This window comes from Eurytemora carolleeae, unplaced genomic scaffold (assembly GCF_000591075.1).
Source record: "Eurytemora carolleeae unplaced genomic scaffold, Eaff_2.0 scaffold759, whole genome shotgun sequence".
NCBI classification, from domain to species: domain Eukaryota; kingdom Metazoa; phylum Arthropoda; class Copepoda; order Calanoida; family Temoridae; genus Eurytemora; species Eurytemora carolleeae.
This window is the reverse complement of record NW_019396646.1, coordinates 42,015-64,810: the sequence shown is the minus strand read 5'-3', so window position 1 is coordinate 64,810 and position 22,796 is coordinate 42,015. Positions and strand designations below refer to the sequence as shown.

Below are 22,796 nucleotides of genomic sequence, written 5' to 3'. Positions count from 1 at the left end.
GAAATTTTTTTCGGTTTTTTATCAGACTTGACGTAAAAGATTTTGTAATTTACAGATTTTAGCGAAGTTTGTTATTAAAGACGATTGTACGGGAACGAAAATGGTTGGGCACGCAAAGAATACAAATATTTATAGAATCAGTTTTTTAATTAATCGATACAAACTCTTATCAATTTATTTGCCTTTGCCCCCCCCCCTTGAAATTGACAACAATAAAAGTTAAATATTTAAAAATCATTGGACATTAATTTAAATGCAAAAGAAAATGACGAAAATGAGCTTTAAAGCATCCTTTGTGGTCAAATAGAACCTTAAAAAAAACATTGATGTAAATTTTAAGCTTATTTAAGTCTAAACTTCAGAAAATTATTCTGTCCATTTTGGTGCATGGTATTCTTTTTCTCTCAACAAACTTAGCTTTGTCAAGCATTCGATATATATTGATATAATAATCTTAATAGAAGATAATACATAAAGTTCCTAAAAATCATTATTTGTTTTTAAGGATAAACTTTTTAAATAGATATATAAATGAAGATAATACCAGCACTGGCACTTTAATAAAAAAAATACAGATTTGAAGTGCAACAAAAATCCTATTCAAGAGTTTGAAAATCTTTTTATGTGGATGATGAAATAGTCATAAAAATATCATTTTCTTATTTTAGCATTTCATTTTGGAATAAAAATTAAATGAGATATGGTTTACTGCTCTTTGACACCAATATCCCCTACTCATTATTCACCCAACTACGGGATGTTTAGTTTCTTTTTGTCCTTTGGGACAATTGAATAGAAATAACATCCTGCTCTGCGAAATTTTTGTGAAAAAAATCGCGCATTTTCTGAAAAGGCGTTTAAAATATTGTGTACACAATACAACAATACTTTTTCAGGAAATCATCTTCAAATTAACCACGGGTTCCCCTGACCAATTTTGTTAAATCTTTGTGACCTCGTAGCTCCTCTTTTTTCATGTCACACACAATTACGAGAAATTCAAATTTATCCAGATGTGCTAAGCAAATAACAATATATATAAATCTATAAATAAAAAGTTCATGAATTCATTTGAATTCAAACATATATTCATTAATTTAACCTTTTTTATACTATTTATCTATTTATTTTCCATTTAAAGAATCAGGTAAAATGCACTTTTTATTCATTTTTTGGTCGGGTTTCAATTCTTTTTGATGATTCTAAAAAAGGTTGTGACATTTACATTTACATTTACATTTACATTTACATTTACATTTACATTTACGTTTATATTTACATTTACATTTACATTTACATTTACATTTACATTTACATTTACATTTACATTTACATTTACATTTACATTCACATTTACATTTACATTTACATTTACATTTACAATTACATTTATATTCATATTTACATTAGCATTTACATTTACATTTACATTTATATTCATATTTACATTAACATTTACATTTACATTTACATTTACATTTATATTTACATTTACATTTAGCGTTATATTTACATTTATATTTACATTTACATTTACATTTACATCTACATTTACATTTAAATTTACATTTACATTTACATTTACATTTACATTTACATTTACAATTTAATTTACATTTACATTTACATTTAAATTTGTATTGTTGAAAAACAACGTAAATACAAAAGCTACAGAAATTGAGTCTTATCCACAAACTCAAATTTTCTAATGCCAATATCTTTGCAACCTGATGGTGTAGATTATTTTAGCTAACAGGATTCAAAGTTTGAAAGATACAATCAATCAATTCCTTTTTAGAATTTTTAAGCAAGCCATGCACTGTGAACCAGACAGAAGGAGAAGGACAACTTTACGAGACTTTACTGCTACAACTTTATACCGGATACTTTTTTTTAAAGAACGAACATTTTTCTGACCTTCATTAGAAAAGCCCCTTTTTTCAATTTAAAACCAAAAACCTTTAAAAGGTATTGTGTACAACTAGTTTACATCAGTACATGTCAATACATGTATTTAGTTAGACCAATTCTAATCATAACACGGACCTGGAGGCTGGAACGTTGTAAGATGAATATTTAAGATTTTACATACATTCTTGGAATTTAACAACTATATTCGTACTCCACCCACCCCCCCTCCCCCAGTCCCCTGATATCAGATACTAATTACTTAAGTTTGTTTAAGCTTGCCTCTATTTGGTTTCTAAGGTCTTCTTAGAAATGGGTTGGGGGCAGGGAGTAAGGAATAGAAGGGAGAGACAACTGACGCGGTTCGCCCTACCATATGATTATACATGCTTTGCAGACGGTACTCCATTTTATATCGATAGGGTGAGGAATAGATGAGGAAAAGGTGGATATAATGAAAGGAAAGGTTTGTAAAGGGAGGAAAGAACATGGGGAAATGTTTGTAATGTTTGGGGAATGAGTGGAGAATGGGTAGAAGAAATGTGGTAAAAGGTGAGGAAAGAGGGGGGGAAGGATGGGAACAGGGTCGGAAAGGATTGAGAAAGGGTTTGGATTGGTGGGAAAAGGGCGGGGAAAGGGCGGGGAAAGGGTGGCTAATGGTCGGGGAATGGGTGGGGAATGAGTGGGTAATGGTTAGTGAATGGGCGGGGAAAGTGTGGGTAATGGTCGGGGAATGGGTGGGGAATTGGATGGGGAATGGTTGGGAAATGGATGGGGAATGGTTGTTGCGATCAACTACTAGAATTTTTGGGTTTCTGCAGCTTATGATTTCATTTTACCTTAACAGTCTCTTTAAGACAATAAATAAAAGTTAGATTGCGACAAACACTTTATTCTAATATCTTTATAACAAGGACTGCAAGATAAATTTTATCTTTTATCGGTTTTGAAGGGAAACCCCCTGCACGAAGTTTTAAATGATTAAATTGTTTCGTGATTTCCCATCATTCTTCTGCATATGATATTTTCACAGTTCTTGATTTATCAGAAATATTAAATAAACATTGTTTTTTCTCTTATCTTTGTTTTTGTACGCGGCATCAATACAGTTTTATTTCAAACAAGATGGAAACGCTTAGAAAACAGCTAGTTTTAGTTATTTAATGGAACCTTGCAAGTTTCCTTTTGTTCACTTTACGAATATTTTCGAGAGAATTCTAAAATTCATAATTTGTAGCCAATTGCTTAAAAGTGAGTATTTTTTCGAAGATATTTTTGTCTCTTTCACCGTAAGTTATTTTTCGGTGCAAAAAGAAATTAGTTTAAAGTTTTATATTTTCAAAATCTGCAATTTAATAAACTTTAAATTTGTTTTTTTTTTTCGGAAGACTTTTGTTCAAATCTTAAGAGGGGGGTTTACTTTTATAAATTGATGTAATACGAAACCCAATTTTTTACGGAATTAATGCATAATTATTGTTTATAGGCTAATTAATAAAGTTATAAAAATTGTTTTGTTTTCTAAAACTCTTTGCATGCCATAAAGCATTTTTTAATTCTGATGTCGTAATATTTTTCACAATGAATTCTGATCAAATTGTAAAAGTTAAAAATTAAAATCACATTATAAATAATCGATATTCCCTCTAAACTTAAAAAACTTTATTAACACCTTAAAAGCTAAGCCGGAAATTTTTGGACGTTAGATATAATCCGGCCCTCTAGTCTATTTCAAGAGTGGCCTCCCCGAGACACAACCATTCAGTGTCCGAATTTAATGAATTTTAGCCGCGTCTCAAATCCCCCGAAAACCGGTTTCAATTGAGCGCCAGCTTAAATCTTGAAAAATTTAATACAATTTTAAGTGGAACCAACCATATTTGAGCCGCGGCATGCATTTAAGCCGCGGCTTAAATTCTTAAAATTCGGCCTCCGTTTAATTATACCTTTGACTGCTCAAGGATGACAGACTTTTTCCATAGAAACGCTAGTACTTTAGTTGGACACTTTGTTCACATACTGATTCAAGAAATATTAATATTTTCTTTCTAGAATATGAATAAATAAATTTTCACATTCGATTTTTTAAATTGCGTCGGGAATGGAATATTCTAGATTTTCCAGAAATAATTGGAACGGTGGCGCCATCTGCGTTGAGTTCATATTGGACGCTTGCATACACTACTCCCTTCACTAAGCATTAATTTTTAAAAATCAAACTTTTTACATTTTCAATGCCTCATGAAAAATATCTTTTCTACTAATAAGTATGCCGAAGATCATTAAAATCACCCAAAAATTGGGTAACAGAAGGTATCTCTTTACTCGATCTTTGAGATTTTCTGTATTTTAGACAGGGTTAACCCAAAAATGAAATTTTAACGGTGTTCTTAAAAGAGTTATAGATTGACTTTGATCTAATGTAATACACAATACGCATAAAGAGATTTTAGGGAAAAGACAATGTCTTCATGGAATTGAAATTAGAAATAAAAGAAAAAAGTCTTTAGATTTTTTTTGGACCATTCGCTTCTAGAGTCATGTCATTTATGTGAAGCCCTATTTCCTAGATTAATAACAATACAGGTAAACCACTATATATCGTTTCAGATTTAGAGATTTTTCGTTCACAATAACCCTGAGACAGAGTACGGAGGGAAGCCAACCTCCCCCGCACAGCTTCCGAACCTCATTTTACCTATTAGCGGCAGCTACCGAACCTCCCCCAAACAGTCTTCCGGGAAGGATCTTCCATTTATAATCGCCAATTTCTACTTAAAATGGGACTAATTGGATCATTTTTTTACAATCAAATTTCGGGGAGAAAATAGCATTGTTTTACAGATTTTTTTGATCACAAATCTTGGAATGGCTGACACTTTCTTATGAATATTTTGTAGTAATAAGTAGACATATGAAAAGTTTTCTTCATAAAATGTCGTTTCTAAATAACATATCTGTTTGTTAACTTTCTTTCTAGTTATTGAGATATTTAAAGAAAAGAAAACTCTGTTATAACCTTATGATTTTAAAACTATCGCCGCCTTTTGTCACAAGTGCTACAGATTTGAAATATATATATATATATATAGAAAGATATTTACATTTTCATTAATTTGAGCATCGATGAAATTGCCTTTTCTCATTGTTTAATGCATTATTTTGCAGGCAAATTAACTTCATATAAATAATACGTTTTTGTCTGAAAAACGAATTTCATGTAAGTTTATGCGTTTACGTAAATTTCTTTATTTACAAGTTCAAGGGATTTGAAGCTATACAAAATTTCAAATATGGAATTGAACGTTGCAGGTGATAGAAAGAATCAACAAAGTTTAAGTTTTTCCTGCCCGAACTTTGATTGTAAAAAAAAAATTTTATGCAAATGTTAAGGATACTATGCTAAAATAATCAAATTAGTCCCGTTTTAAGTAGAAATTGACGATTATAAATGGGAGATCCGCCCCCGGAAGACTGCTTGGGGGAGGTTTGGAAGTCCTCTTGGGACATGCACTGCCGCAAATAGGTAAAATGAGGTTCGAAAGCTGTGCGGGAGAGGTTGCCTTCCCTCCCTCGGCAGAGGCCCAGAAGAGTTACGTGCATGCTCCTTCTCTGTCTTTTAATTCAATGCTGTCTGTGTGGAATTCCTTCGGCCACTGTCTTAGGGTTATTGTGAACGAAACACCCTTAAATCTTGAAAAAACGACATCTAGTGTTCTATCTGTATTGTTATTAATCTATGCCCTGTCCCTTAACAAACAAAAAACGATCCAAATGAAACTTCACATTTTGAATGTTTTCAAGGTTCTACTACTTCTACTTTCACTAAACACAAGCCTGTACAAGGTTTAACTTCATTAGCATAGAGAGCAATTTTCCCTTTCATCAGGACAAACTTTTAATCTATTTTCTCCTCAAACTTTTTTCTCCTGTTTATCCTGTTACCTTTTCCCCCTCCCCCGTTCTCCTGTTTCTCTTTTGGTTCTGTTTCCCTTTCTACTGTTTCACCTTTTTCTTCTTTTTTCTCCTGTTTCTTCTTTTTCTCCTTTTTCTCCTGTTTCTACTGCTTCTACTGTTTCTCCTGTTTCTCCTGTTTCTCCTGTTTCTCCTGTTTATCCTGTTTATCCTTGTTCTCATGTTTCTCCTGTTTCCTTTTTTTCTCCTGTTTCTCCTGTTTTTCCTGTTTCTCTTGCTTCTACTGTTTCTCCTGTTTCTCTTGCTTCTACTGTTTCTCCTGTTTTTCCTGTTTCTCCTGTTTTTCCTGTTTCACCTTTTTATTCGGTTTCTCCTGTTTCTTCTGTTTTGTCTGTTTCTCCTGTTTTTTCTGTTTTTTTTTTCTCCGGTTAATAACTTTCTGTTTCACTTGCTTCTCTTGTTTCTTCTGTTTCTCGTGTTTCTCTTGTTTTCTTGTTTCTCCTTTTTCTTCTGTTTCTCTTGTTTCATCTGATTCTCCTGTTTCACGTGTTTCTCCTGTTTCTCCTGTTTCTCTTGTTTCTTTTGTTTCTCCTGTTTCTCCGTTTATGTTATTTCTCCTGTTTCTCTTTTTTTCTCCTGTTTCTCCTGTTTCTCATGTTTCTCTTGTTTCTCCTGTTTCTCCCGTTTCTCCTGTTTCTCCTTTTTCTCCTGTTTCTCCGGTTGCCCCTGTTTCTCCTTTTTCTTTTGTTTCTGCTGTTTCCCATGTTTCTCTTGTAGTCTGGTGCCCCTGTCATGACAAATAAACAATGTCACCTTGTTTAAGAACAAGCCAGGACAAAACCCCATCTAAATAAATAATTGCTAGATTTTTAAACACTAGCAGATAAGAGTTTTAAGAAAATAATTTTGCCATTTTTCTCGTGACAATGTGTAAATTTTTAGAATAAAATAAAATTAACGTGTTTTATTCTCCTTTTTACTGTAATAATAGTAAACATTAAAAATTAGGTTTTAATATTTATGTAGGCGAAATATCAATACAAATTCGGATAATTTTTTTTGCAAAAAGACATTTGTGTTTTTTTAAGCTTTTTAAAGACTTGAAAAATTACTTTTGTTCAATAGAAATAATCATTTTTCTTTTCTCTTTTCCAGCACAATAGCACTGGATATCGAAGGGAATCTAAATGGATCCCAGGTCTGCATAAACTTGAATCCGCGATTCAAAAGTTTTGACTTGAGTTCGAGTTTAATAAACATCCCTTTTAAGAAAACACTTGTTGCACAATATTTTCAAATATCAAATTATTAAAATAACATATTATAGAAATCGTTTTTTTCCATTTATTTTTTGGAAGATAAGTTACTTATCTCAATTGTATTCAATATTTTTGTTTTCTTATTCCAAACCGCTAGTATTCTGGATTGAATTATTATTATGGCTCAAATGTATTATACCAATTATACAATGAAAATCTTTTTAGATACTGTTACCTGTCACTTTAAGAAAACAGACCTCGATAAATTTATTGTAAACGAAAATTTAAAAAAAACATTAGTTAATGTTTAGATATAGGAATGATCGATTTCTTTGATATGTTTAACCTAAAGGAACACCAATATAAACATTAAACATAGATTAACATGTTTGCTTTCTACAAGTATTTAATATTTTTTTTTTCAAGGTGTGCACTGTTATTATTCAAAAACTGATAATAAACTGTGAACACAAATCACTGTCAATTAGAATTTTTGCGCTCAAGAAAACTTATTTTGCATTTGCCAAAATTTGTCCTTGTTCTAAAAATAATAAAACAAAAGAATTTTTAATTAATGCATTGTTAAAAATATTTGGGTTGCTTTGTGACGTTAAAAGATACAATTTTTTTATTATTAAAGGGATTTTATTTTTGTTCACAAAGCCCTTTAACCCTTAATCTGATCAAAAGTGTTGAAAAGTCTTTAATTATGTTAATTTCTCCATTGTTTTGAAGCAAGACATCCGCAAGTCACTTTTGCAGATAAACCGCAAACGAAAATAATTATTTTTCAAAATTAATACTTTATCAAACAATGCTATTAAGGGTTTCATTGAGAACCAGTCATGGTAAATCCATCAAAATTGGATCTAAAGTGGAAGGCTCCTGTAAAGGGACCGTTCACTTATTTCGGTAATTTCAGGGCAAACTAAACAGCCTATTCGCTGTTGATCGGCATTAGTCTTACTTTTCAAAGACAACTGTGGCAGGAGAAAAAGCCGATTTTTCGGTCAGTTTTGAATTCATTTTTGTTCTTATCCTAGATATTTTAGATGAATAGAACTAAAAAAGAATTAATGGAAACGTTATTATTTTTGTTGCTACTTACATATAGGGGGGTTTGGATTTCTGACTTATTTTACTCATTTATCTCTTTGTAATAATTTCTAAAATTTCAAAATTACGTCGAAAATTGAATTTACTCCAGCAAAGTTGTATATTTGATACTTTAAAAGAAATATTTTAAGAGATCAAAGTTTCAGATTTGTGTTAGAAAATCATGTAAATTTGTTAAAGATTTACCAGCTAACAATCTCATTTTAAACTAAAGATTCTTAGTATTTATAAAAGAAATAAAGTTAAGTGGTCTAAAATAATAATAATTAATTACTTTCAGAGAACTAATAATTTCTGGTAATTATATTTAGAAAATGAGAAAAAAAAACATTTGTTTACTCCGAAAAAAAAACTAAATTTACAATCTGCAAGAACATGGAAAACTATTTTTATAAGGATAGATGTTAAATCTATAAAGGGGCTATTTGGAAAAATCATAAACCTTCTCTGAAAGCTTTGGAATACTATTTTTACCAAAATTACCAACCCATGATTTCCTAAACAGGGGGATGTTAAGCTACTTAACGTCCCTTGGGACAATTAAGTAAAATAAGTTTTCATGAAAAGATTCGCGCGTTTTCATCTCAAAAGACTATAAAAGTGTTTACAATTATTTTTCCGGGAAATTAAAAATTCTACTAATCCACGGCCGTTCCCTCTTGGGATCCCATGTAAAGTAAAATTCCCTTAACTTCCCTGTAAAGTAGCTGTAAATGATTATTGCTATATTATCCGTATTTGAATTCATCAAAAAAAACAGTAAACAATATACGTTAACATATACAATCTTGAAAAGGATGTCTTGGCTTTTCTATTTTTAGCTTGTGATTCATTTAGCAAATAAAGTGTGTGACGATTAGAGCTAATTTTAGCAGCAGTTTACGTGAATACATCAATAAGTACGTAATAATTTTTTTCAGATAATGATAAAAAATTCGTTATAAATAAAAGGAAAAATGTAAAAATCCTTCATTCATTGCTGGTCCTTTTTACATAATGGTCATACTATAAAAAGTGATGATGAAATGATAATGGTTCAAACTTTGACTGTTATTCATATCGGAAGAGTTTTGCAAGAAAAGTGATGAATTTTGGCGGGAACTAGATTAACTTTGGTTCCAACATGTCGGGGAATAATCCGCGAAAGTTCAAGGACCGTATTGCTCTGCTAGCACAGAAGCAGGCCGAGGGCACCCAGCAGTTTAAAGACATTATGCAAGCTGTTGCTGAGGTCAAGAAGCCGGTGAACTTGACCTTTGAAGGTCACGAGGTCGGGGAGGGGATGGTTATTCCTCGGCATGAGTTAAGTCCGGCAATTTTACACCCAGCACATTACAGGTGAACTAAATATTAGAGATTAAACAAATCGATTAAAGGGACTTTATTCATAATTTCAATTATAATTTCCATGCAAAGATGGCAATGGACGATTTACCGCGGTACCATTTAAAGCTCTGTCTGATCAAGTATTAATTGATATCAATGTTTGTGTTTCTTTAAACTAAATTTTCAATTTCAGTTTCTGCGCGAAAATTACTCGTGCATTCCTTGCTTATAAGAAGCTACAGAGAAACTTTCCGAATCCGAAAAACGACGGTATCTGCCTCATTGTTGATCAGATTTAGGTTTAAAGGGTACCGTTGTATATCGGGCACTGCAATTTTTGCTTCAAGGGTTAATTAAAATTACGCTTACAATCATTTTAAACGCCTCAAACTTTAACTTTTTAATCAGAGCTCTGATCTCTTGTATCGTGGATATCGATATCAATGTTTGATTGCAATTTTTTGTTAATCTGTAGATTTATTTAATCTTTATTCGATATTCTGCATGGTAATCGTTCCCTGGAGGAAAACTAAATGAAGAACTTAAGCATTGATCCTTAAATTAAAACTGCCCACAGTGGATATCGAGAGTATGCAATCGGGATTGTGAATATCATTATACGAAAATCCTACTCAAATTTCACTTTGAAAAAATGGCTGCGTTGTAGTCTTGTTATCAGTAAAATAATTCAGTTTTTGAACTGTTTTTGGTTACAGTACAGTACAGTACAGTACAGTACATTACAGTACAGTACAGTACGGTACAGTACAGTACAGTACAGTACAGTACATTCCAGTACAGTACAGTACAGTATAGTACAGTACAGTACATCACAGTACAGTACAGTAAAACTGTTGAATCATGAAACAAATTTTACAGCATCAAATAAGCTTAAAGGTCGTATTCATATTCCTCAGTTTTAAGGGTCTTACTGTATACCACCGTCAAACTCATTTATGCCATCCAACTCTGTTCTCTTTTCAGTAGAACACAAATTTACAATTTCAAATTACTTTAATCAAGTTTTCAAGTTAATTAAGTTATTGTTATTATTTTCTTAATTATAATTAGGATTTTGAATATCATTAATTAGATATTAAAGGTTATCCTCACATAGATACAAGTCAACCACAAATAAAAAAGAGTCTTGGCCGATATTATCTCAGCAAAAAAGACAAATATAAAATTGTTTTCCAATTTAAATATAATGCGGGTGTTTTTCTAAAAAAAGAAGCTTGCGTGATAATTCCGCAGAGAAAGCAAAAATAACGAAGATATCATTTAAAAAAAAATCAGATATGCAATGGTGGTTTCTCAAAGATATAAGAAATTGTTCACATTTTATATCAGACAAATATTTTACAGGGCATAGGACTCTAAAGTGAAAAGGGAGGGGGGGGGGAGGGGTCGTGTGAAATAACGTTTACAGGCTATTCAATTTATATCAGATTGCATGGTGGATCCCTACCGAATGTAAATCAAATGATGTCGGCCAATAATGGAAGCGAGGGTCAACCTAGTTACTTGCCAGGTAAACATTTCGAAATAATGAAAATTTTGTTCAAAATTATGAACATTTTTGTTCGTAATTGAGAACATTTTGTTTCTAAATTATGAACATTTTGTTCAAAATTATGAACATTATGTTCGAAATTAAGAACATTTTGTTTCTAAATTATAAAGATTATATTCAAATTATAAACACTTTGTTCAAAATTATGAACATTATGTTCGAAATTAAGAACATTATGTTCGAAATTAAGAACATTATATTCGAAATTAAGAACATTTTGTTTCTAAATTATGAACATTATGTTCGAAATTATGAACATTTTGTTTCTAAATTATTAACATTTATTCGAGCTTATGAACATTTTGTTAGTAAAAATACGAAAGTTATGGTTGAAATTATAAACATTTTGTTTTTAAAATAAGAACATTATGTTCGAAATTAAGAACATTTTGTTTCTAAATTATCAACATTATGTTTGAAATGAAGACCATTTTTTTCTGAATTATGAACATTTTGTCCGAAATTATCATTATTTATTTCGAAATTATGAACATTTTGTTTGATAATTAAGAACATTTTGTTCGAAATTATGAAAATTTTGTTTGAAATTAAGAAAATTTTGTTAACATTTTTGAACATTTTGATTGAAATTCTAAACATTTTGTTCGAAATAATGTACATTTTGTCCAAAATTTTGAACATTTTGTTTGAAATTATGAACATTTTGATTGAAATAATCAACATTTAGTTCGAAATCATTAACATTATTTTTGAAATTATGAACATTTTTTGTTCGAAATTATGAAAAATTTGTTCTATCAACATTTTAATCGAAATTAGGAACATTGCAAATTATTTTAATTGTTAGTGCAACACAATTTTGGACAAAAATGCTTCTGTGGTGGTTCTTACAAACAAAGTGTTTTTTTCTTTTCATTTGTGTAGCATTGTTATAATAATATATGTACTATGTATATATGTTCGGAAACATTTTCGCGGATTAATTAATTAAATATTTGTTTTGTAATTATTTTCCCAGGAATTTTGTTTGACAAAATAAAAATTCTTTCAAAAACAAGATTTTTAAAGTCAAATTTTGGTAAAAGAGCAAAGGAAAAGGGTTGATGCCGATTAACATATATTACGTTTTTATTCTGACTAACTGCATTTTAATTTTCTGATGCATTTTCTATACATTTAAAAATTCTTCTTGGTTTGATATTTTTTTCATAAGTCATTAAATTAAAAATCAAATGCATCATTCTCATTTAAATGAAATTTTCCTTGAAGAACATAAAATATGCATTTTCATGCAAATTTACAACTTTTTAATATTAAAAAAGATATATTATTTATATATTTCAGGATACCCTGTTTTGTCACAGGGCAGTGTGCCTTCAGATTACTCCGCCATATTCAACCTGAACCCAGTTTACACATCCGCCGGACATATTTCTACGGCGGAGAGGAGTCGAGGATCATCAGGAGGCGGAGCAATGAGAAACCGGTCTGGGGATCGCCGTTGGGATACTTCTCCTTACGGCGGAGATCGAAACGGATATTCGTCCTCACTATCTACCTATCTTTCTCCGCCTCCTGAATCGAGATGGCGGAGAACCGCCTCTGATTCTGCCCTGTACCAGAGTGTAAAGCCTCCAGCACCCCCGGAAGCTAGCAGTGAGGGCGGAAGTCCGGTTAGTTTAAACCTCGAGGATTTAAAACCTTCTGCGGACTTTTTAGCGCAGTTTTATCCAATGAGCGAGGTTCAGATTAAACAGGTATATCATTATTTTACAAAAGTTTTCTTGTGGTCATCATGTTTTTTTATTATAACATGAGAGAGAAAACGAATTTTTAATTTTTTTTAAAAGTAATTGAGGCATGGATCCGATTCACTACAGTACACTTTAAATTTTTATCTGATCAATGATGTATTGTCAACAAAAGTGGTTTCCAAAGCAAAGATGCAAAATTTATTTTATCTTATCAAACACAATTTAAAAAACAATTTTTAGAGTACAGATATTGGATATTTAATGCATTCTCAAAGATACCGGCGTGAATTGGACATGCCATCCGAAAAAAATGAGCGTAATATCCATAGATAAATTTAAAAAAACAGATAGGACACTAGATGTCGTCTTTTCAAGATTTGGATGAATTTTGACAGAAACCCAAAGGAGTTTCGCGCTGTCGGCGTAGAGTTACAAGACAGAAAGATCCTATTCTACGTCGACTGTGCGAAACTTAGCTTGGCTGCTGCCTCAGGGTTATTGTGAACGAGTGTCATCCAAATCTTGAAAAGACGACATCTAGTGTCCTATCTGTTTTTTCATTTAATCTAGGGTAACATGAAATTACGTTAATAGTATACAATAAGAAGGATATTTTGGAAGTCTTAATATTTACATGAAGTGTATTCACTATGTGTAGAATCAGATGGATTTAACAATTCAACATTCCTTAACATTTTGAAGTCAAACCTTATAGAAATCCAACGTATAGTAACAGCTACGTATAGAAACAAGGCGTATTTTCCGGGAGAACATTTTTATATTTTTGAGAAATTAAACGTTTTTGTAAAACATTGCAGCTTATTATTATCATTATCATAATTTCTATTTTTTTAACATACCCTAGACATTAAAGGAGCAAAATAGTTTAATATGTACATTTGTACTGCTCTCTATTGTGTTTAAGTTCCCCCAGATCTTATTATGTACTGACAACATAAATGAATGATGATATGGTTATACATAAAATTGCATGTTACTATTAAAAAAATATTTTATAAAAATGCTATCTACAGTTTTATTTTTAAGAAAACAAAAATTTCTTAAAAGTATCAAAAAGTTCTCCAGTAATGCTAATATGATTTCATAAAATTCCGTTTTACCATTTAAATAAACGGATTTTAAGAAAATTATATCTACTTTACACTGATTATTTAATTTCTCAAAAATATAAAAAATGTTCTCCCGGAAAATACGCCTTGTTGCTATACGTAGCGGGTCCATACGTTGGATTTCTATAAGGTTTGACTTCAACATTTTAATGAGAAAATTTGTCTTTTCTACCTTCGGAAAATTTGCCTAGATAACACACTGATTCAACATTTCTATATTTTGAATAATAAAATTTCACTCTGAGCTAGACGGAAGAAGATGGTCATATTTACGCGACAGTACTGGGACGAATTTTTGACCTCGTGGCTCCCTTACTGATAGTAAATATATCCGGTTAATATCTTCCCAATTAATCTTTAATAAGGGGAGTTATGATTGAATGAATTAAAGATTTCGATCTTCTGTTCAATCTATCTTAGAATCTATCTGTTCAATCTATATTAGAGACCAAGATTTGGGCGTGCGCTCTCACGCCAAAACCTCTAGCAGTATTTTGTCAACTAATCCTTTAAAACTAAGAAGACTAGAAACAAGCGTGCTGCAGTTTTAAATTGTACATGTCTAGTGCTACACAAAGTTGTTGGTTGAAACTAAAGGCCAAGGCGGTTGCGACACATTAAAGTCAAGCCTGTCTGTCTGTCAAGCTTTGATGACTGAATTTCAAAGTTTTCTATATCTTAGAGCGTTAAACTCTCTTCGATTAATTTCGTTCGGTCTAACACAACGATGGAATATCTGTTACCAATATCTACTTGTTAAGTATTTCTAACGTTAAACAGACTTTCCCTATTTTCTCATTCGGTATTTCTAGGAACCTGAGGTTAACGATGTTCACAGCCTGAGTGAGGGAGGGATGAGGAAAGGGGGGATGGAAGTGGCACGAAGCGCCAACTCTCCGTCCTGCTCCCCAATGTCCCCGATGTCCCCGCCAGGGGGCTCCTCCCCCACCTACCAATATATCCCTCCAGACCTAGAATCAGGAACAATAATAATAATACTACTAATAATATAAACTTTTCAAGAGAGTAGTTTGCTATAAATCCTCAAAAGAGTCACTAAGTGCCCCCAAACATTACTTAAAGGGACTGTAAGCGTAATTTATAAAATTTTGTATAAAAGTAGTATGTTTAAACAGATCATATTCAGCAACGCCACTAATCTGAAAACGATTATATCCCACATGAGCCTGAGAATCTCAGGTTTGCTCCTATTATAATTTTTTAATTTTTATTTTGCTTTGTTAATCGATAAAATTGATAATACTATTTCATATGGTCCGTTTAGTCCGTTTTACGTCACCAGAACTTCAGCCAATGGCAGTGCAGTATACTGGTCACGTGAAACAGATGGTTTTCAGATTGGCTGCGTATTTGCTGAATATGATCTGTTTAAACCATACTTTTATACAAAATTGTATAAATATGAATTTTCGTATAATTTTGACTCAGTTTTATATCAATTTCTTGAGACAAGATCATCAGATAGATGTCTTACATGTATCGTTCAATGCCTGAGATTCTCAGGTTTCAGCCTATACCCCCTTTCAGTTTTCCTTTACAATCCCTTTAAAAACTGATACACATTTTAACTGGGCAAGGCTTATAAATTGATAAAATTTTATAGCATCTTACATGCAAATGATCTGTGCGTAAAGACATATTCTATTTACATACTATAGATCAATATAGATCAGGAATTAAATGAATAGTAAGAAGTAGCTAAACCGCGCAAACGCACTTCAACCACTTCCTTCTACGTCAGTTCAAGCTGAAGAGAAGTGGTTGAGCCATGTCTACGCGGTTCAACTTATCTTGATCTTCATTACACATGGAGTTTGTTTATATAAAAATATTTGGTTTGGAAATTTTTTAAGATACGTACCATTAGTCGGGCCGGTGCATGAATATTTCGTTGTACCGGGCCGAATTTCTATCTATCTATCTTCAAATCATTATATTGCCATTTTGGCCCTAAGTGATTAAAATCCTTGTTCCATATTTATTTAGTAGATCAATTTATTAAAGGTTTAATTCTCCTGCATCATTCATTAATTCTATTTAGTCAATTCTGCAGAATAGACTAAGTAGAATTAATTCTGCTAAATTATAAACATTCTTAATTTGATTATTTTTATTTTATTCAATTTTTAATCCACTCTTTTTTGGATTTAGTAAAGAAAAATCAAAAACCGGTATTTTGAAATTAAGAGTCCTTCCCGTTTCTGTACATTAATCTCAAATGACGCACAAAATTTCAAATTAACCGGCTTTTTCATGATACAAGAACAGGACTAAGTTAGTCTCGAGATTACGAAAAAGAGAGGAATACGCATTTATAGCGATATCCACCATTCTAAAGTTCCCAGCTCTTATCAATTACATCAATTATAAAACAGAAATACAAAAAAAACTAGAATCTCGTGAAATTGAAAAATAATTGAACAGAAGATTATTTTTTACAGTATTTTTACATCTTTTAAGAACTGTATAAAGCGTAATGTCAAGGGGATTTTATCGGTTAAATTTTACAATTTGGTACGCCCTTTTGTAATGACTCTTTTTTGTGTGTTGCATAAAAATTAGGAAAATTTTGAAAGCTACAATGTAAATATTTTTTAGTTTCAATTTATCATATTTCAAGGCCATGTAGCTTCCCATTCTATTCCTCTCAACATTTATTTAAAACATTGATTTTTGCCCAGGAGGTAGGGGGGGGGGGGGGTAGGGATGGATCGTTTCCACTTCTTTAAAAAATGATCGTTTCGTTTTGAAAACGACGAAGAAAAAACGAAAAACGAAACGATCGTTTTAAAAAGTATTGTTTTCAAAATGATAGTTTTTCGTTTAAAAAACCTATCGTTTTCAAAAAATATAGTTTTTAGTTCTTGAAAACGACCCTTCGTTAACGATCGTTAAAGATTCATTAACAAGAAACGTTGTTTAATTTTATGATTCTATAGTTTAAGCACGTAGGTGTTTCAAAAGCTATTAAAAAAGAATTGGAAAAATATTAATATTTGTAAAACACTTAAACTATTAAATTACATGTTTCCTACGCCGCGCTAACCTTACAGCGATAATAGTCTGGTGGATGGGGGTCCATGCGTCTCGCCAATCCTAGCCATAGCTGGTATTTTTAGAGGAAACCCATGAGTACTCGAATTGTAACATTGGCTGAAAATTTTAAAATTCAATTCAAGCTTGTAGCTTATAAAGAAAATAAATTATAATTTATAATGCTTTCTTAAAATCAATTTCAAGAGTATAAGAGACGCATGTGGAAAAGTTTTCAAGGGTTCGTTATTTGTAAGAAATACAAAATATTCCGTAATTTTTTTTCTCTATAAACTGTATTTATTCCATTTGTTTTTATACGCAGACATCAATTAGGTTTGATTGATGCAATTACACATGGTTTCATGGATGAAGAAACACTGTCCACATTCTCCAATTTTTTTTTCTTCAAACTTTATAATTTTTATAAACCTTCATGTTTTATCCCTGAGAATTTAATGAGAAGAATAATACCATGATAATGATGGTGATAATAATGCTATTAAAGGGAGTGTTCGCGAAAAATGAAAGGCGGTATGGGCTTACTGCGAAAAATAAGCGCTTTTAATCGCTACTAATCTTACTTCTACCTGTTGCGTCTATAAGGAGAAAATTGTTAAGAACTACTCTTGCTGAAGAACGGAGCGTCCGTACAAATTCAGAAAGTTGCAACATTCAACAAATAATTTAAATCCAAACAAATTATTCAGATATTACAAACAATCGAACATCGATAATTTTTCAACGCATTCGTAAATAGTTGATATTTCATAATATTTTTTATTTTTTATGATATGATAGTTACTTTTGAAAACATTAAGCAATTTAACAATTTTCTCCTTATAGACGCAACAGATGGAAGATTAGTAGTGCTTATTTTTCGCCGTAATCCATATCCCCCTTTTAATTTTTCGTGAACACTCCCTTTAATAATGATTAGAATAATATGTTAATGATAATTTTAGGATGAAATATTTATAAACATATTTATCTTCTAATTTTGAGACTATTATTAAAATTATTACAAACTGTAATTTTCAAATCCTGTTCTACTTGCAACGTGATGTTGTAGAAATTTGATATTTCAAATTGTCTATTCTGCTAGATGCATATATAAGAGATTGCAGAAATTTAGGGCTTAGCTAATTCGAAATTAAACCAGAGCTAGGAATTCTTGTATTGCGGATATCGAGATCAATGCTTGATACTTTGTTAATCTGCAGAATAATTTAATCTATATTCGAAAACCGCAGTGTATTTGTGCCCGTGCTGGAATCTCTTGTGTTGGACCCTGTTCGCTTAATCTCGATATTAACCGTGGACACTTTTGATTTACTCAATAATCTTCTTATTTGGATATCCCTGCTGGGTTCTGACAACCGAGTGTTCTCTCATTGATTGTCGCAAAATTTCCCGGCTTCTGATTGGCTGTTCGGTTGAACTTGAGACCATCTCTAATGAATTTAATCCGCAGATCAATGCTTAATCTCATCATTGCAGTTCTCATTGATCTTGATATCCACAATACAAGAGTTTCCAGCTTTTTGAAAGGATAACTGAAATTAAGGGATTAACCATTGATCCTCAAATGAAAAGTGTTCATTGTGGATATCGGGAACAAGCCATGTGGGCTCATGAGTATCCAACACGCTCTGTTCATGTCATTTAATTATAAAGGATCAATAGTATTTTTTAGTTGAAGTGAAGTTGACAAAAGCATTCTTATATCGTTGATTTAATATTAAGGGTTACCCGCACAGGATGAGACTGTAAAGACGACCCAAAATTCTAAAAATATGAGAAAGTGTAGCTTTATTTTTGGTTTCTGCATTCATTTTGATGGTTTGCTGAATGATTAAGCACAGAAATAAGCCAATATTTGCCATCAAGGAACCCCGAATACAGGAAAAGGGACTAAACAAATTCCGTACAACGCTTATGAAGTCTCATCCTTTATTGGTAATCCTGTATATAAGTAATTAAAAATAATAACCTAAAGGTTGTAATAAACATTAACTTTAAGCTTCCCAAAATGAAAATTTCGATCTAGTTTTTTATCAAGAGATACATTACTTTGCAATAAACATTTAACAACTGAACGTATATAACGTATAATTTTTCTTTCGTATAAACATTGGATAAAAATAGGTAAAATAAATCCTCTATGCAAAGATGTCAATGTCAAATTTACAATGGTACCCCTATTTTGATGCTTGGATTCATCCTTGATCAGATTAAGGTTTCAAGGATTCCGTTGTCGGGCTTTGACATCTTTAACACAGGGTCACTTGAATATACGCTTACAGTTCCTATAAATCTAAAATATATTATTTTGTGCCACCAGGATTTCAAAACTTTCGTCTTGATTCTCAGCCACAACAGCAACAGCTGGTTCAACAACAACAACAACAACACCAACAACTGCACCAGGAACAGCAACAGCTATCACAACAGCTGCCGCACCAACAACTACAAAAAAGACAACAATTGACAAATCCCCAGATGATTCCCTCTCATCACCAACATCACCATCAACACCAACAACAACAACAGCATCCACAGCATATACCTGAACACCTGCCACAGCTGACTTTCCCTGATTTTCAGTTTTTCAGGGATTCTTTTCAGCACCAAGACAGATCAACACCCACAGGTGGAAAATAATAAAATTATAGGGTGAACCAATGCACATGGGAACTATAGAGACGACTTTAATATCGTTTCTGATTTCCGATATTTGTACCAAAATAAAGACTAAGCGTCTTATGGGCTTTAGAATATGGAATCTGCCCTCTTTGTATCTTCAAAATTGACTATATAAGACTAAAATTTGAACCATTTTGTTGTTATCTTATAAATTAGAATCCAGATTTCTTAATATCTCAAATTTAAAGGTGCTAATATGGCAAACCACATTTTTAAAATTCAAAGACAAGCATGATCTTAATATTAATTGTTTTAACTAGAATACTCCAAAAAATGATTCACGTAATAATGCTACCAGGATCAAACAAAATTTGAAATTCGTCACTAAATTCCCACGTTTATTGGGACACCCTGTAAGACATTTTTATATAAAGAATTCTGAAATTTTACCAAATGTGGTACTTAAAAAATATTCTAAAATTACGCACATTTAACATGAACAGCAATAAGTTTATTCCGTAATTTGAAGATTTTTTATTTAGTTAATTGACATTTTATTAAAAAACCTAAAAGTTTTAATCGAAATATTTAACTTTTGAAATCATTTTATAAATCATACATGTTCGAAGCTATGACAGGAGTGATAGGGATATTTCACAAAATTTTATATCCCAGTATTCTGGAATATCAGATTGTTTACGGAAGTGAAATGTAATACTTAAGTAGTACACAATTTTATAGTCTTTTAAGATGAAATATGCGAATTTTTTACGTAAACTTCGCTGAGCGGGTGGATATTTTACATAATTGTCCCAAGGGACGTTAAGTAACTTTACGTGCCTCTGTTGGGGGAATCATATGTTGGCAATGTGGGTAAAAATTTGGTAAAATATTAAACATTTCAGAGCCTGCTTCCCCTCACACCCCGTCTACCCTCCCGGGGTTTATAATCACCGACTGGGATAACTCCAGTGATAACTTGGACAAGGAGTTTGTTGACACTATGCGTGAAGGTCTGGAACCTATTGATGATCAACTGCTCGCTACGCTCACGGGACAGAACTCATTTGTGGACCCAGCAACAGAGGAACAGTTTAAACTCAATTATTAAAGGGACTGAACCATAGGTTCCAAGTGACTCCATTTATCTGAAGAATGCAGGAGATTTTGTCATCATCTTCTCTTTTTTTAATTGTGATATCTTGTGGATTTCTGGTGCAGAAAACATCAAGGAATTGTTAAATTAAACATTTTTTAACCATAGTCACTAAACAGAAAACGGATGAGTGGGTGCTGTTGTAAATTGGACATGCATTTTTTTTTGCAAGAACAATCCTTTTAACTACATCACGTGATTAAATTCTGTCTAATGCTGAGATCATGTTATAAATTAATAATATATCCTATTAATCCAAAAGAATGGAACATCATGTATCATAATGTTATTATTTCCTTTTTCCAAATTTCTTATTGTGATACTTCACAGTTATCCATGAACGTTGCAGGCTCTCACGCAAAAATCGATTAGAATTTTGCCAATTACTCAAAAAACCAAATCTTTATTGTTCTAAAATGAACATATTTAGGGTTAAAAAAAACCACAAGTGAGTTAATTTAAAATCAAAGGCCAAGTGTTTACAACACGGCAAAGTTGACCCAAAGTGGGTCTAAATAAAGATTTAGTTCTTCACACATTTAAATAAGGCACTCTGGATTGTAAGGATTAAAAATTATGCCTTAGACACCAGATGTGAAGTACATGCTGCCTCCGATGTAATTATAACTAAGATTGTATTTTTAAGAGTGTATTAAAATAAGTTTAAAACATTTGTAGATTTATCGGATTACCAATGAGGAAGATATCATCGTTTTACTTTCTTAGAAACGGTCAGAAATTGCAATTCCTCCTGTTATCTGCTGCACTAATCTAGCTAGAAGTATGTTTATAAAAACCGCAATGGAAAATAATCAATTTTTAAGAATAACTCATTTATCTCGTAATAAAGTGTCACTTACGTTGACAGTCCCTTTAAGTACTATAACTTGCCAGCAAGTAAAGTTGAACACACTTGTACAAAATTATTCAGAACTGAATTTTAGAAGCATCCATAATTGCTTTTTGTCGTATCTTATATTTTCTAATCAATATTTTAAAAGCATAATGTTTATGTTTTTTAAATTTGCATTCTATGATTGTTTATATATGTATATAAAACAGTGTGTTGGAAAAAGCTCAAATTTTCAAAGTTTGACAAAATTAACATGAAACTTTTTTGTGTAGAAATTCTAAAAGACCAAACCAATGACAAATTATAGGTGTTGAGTATTATTTTTATTTTTCATTGAACCATTTTTTTCATGGTAATGGAATTGTCTATTCTTTCGATCTATTTCCCCACCCCCTTCCCTTGAAAAAAAAATATTTTTATTTTGTAAACATTTTTGCATTTTTAACTGACACAAATTCAAGATTTTTTCTAGTGGGTTCGCCTTAAATTCTGAACAAAAATTAGAAATTTTCATGATTCTGTGAAATTTATTTATTTTTGAAAAAAGTTTGCAAAATCACCATCACTTTCACAACTTAACAGCTACGCAAAACAAATGTCCAATAAGTTCGGTCAGATTTTACATACAGTGATAATAAGAAAACTTTGAAATAGGAAACCGACTCTTACAGAATCAAGTTTAGGAAACCGACTCTTATAGAATCAAGTTTAGGAAACCGACTCTTATAGAATCAAGTTTAGGAAACCGACTCTTATAGAATCAAGTTTTAACTTTAAAAGACCAATCAGCATGACACACAGGAATTGTGCAATGTAAACAAACCCATTTTACTAAACTGGTGGTTTGATAAAATATAGTATTAAAATAATATCGTCTTCCTATGCCATTGTTTTCTGGTTATCACTGTATTTATTCAGAGAAATGGTTTAACTAGTTACCCACTTTAAGGACGACATTAAACTCTTGATTGAATTCAACGGTACCCTGCAAGCGTTTTTTTCTGACCAAGTATGATCTAGTTCATGATATTCATTTTTTACTGATAATTTTCATTTGTGGGTTCTGTACGAAAATGACTTGCGTATTTTTCTCTACATAAATCTACAGAATTAAACACTTTTTGAACTAGAAAAACGACAATATC

General features: G+C 31.7%; 1 protein-coding gene across 1 annotated transcript; it reads left to right on the top strand.

The window, feature by feature from the left end:
- The first annotated feature begins 8,790 nt into the window (after window positions 1–8,790).
- On the top strand, window positions 8,791–22,126 carry LOC111706840 (ataxin-2 homolog). Its single transcript, XM_023479771.1, has 6 exons — window positions 8,791–9,536; window positions 10,973–11,055; window positions 12,403–12,815; window positions 14,755–14,923; window positions 19,341–19,649; window positions 20,548–22,126. The coding sequence occupies exons 1-6, from the start codon at window positions 9,322–9,324 to the stop codon at window positions 20,751–20,753; spliced, it is 1,395 nt and encodes a 464-aa protein (XP_023335539.1). The 5' UTR covers window positions 8,791–9,321; the 3' UTR covers window positions 20,754–22,126.
- Window positions 22,127–22,796: the final 670 nt, after the last annotated feature.

Bases quoted from the DNA above. Each gene is read 5' to 3' on its own strand.
- LOC111706840 (XM_023479771.1), top strand. From the start codon at position 9,322: ATGTCGGGGAATAATCCGCGAAAGTTCAAGGACCGTATTGCTCTGCTA. The intron at 11,056-12,402 runs GTAAACATTTCG...TATATATTTCAG, and splicing joins TCAACCTAGTTACTTGCCAG to GATACCCTGTTTTGTCACAG. The intron at 19,650-20,547 runs GTGGAAAATAAT...TAAACATTTCAG, and splicing joins AGACAGATCAACACCCACAG to AGCCTGCTTCCCCTCACACC.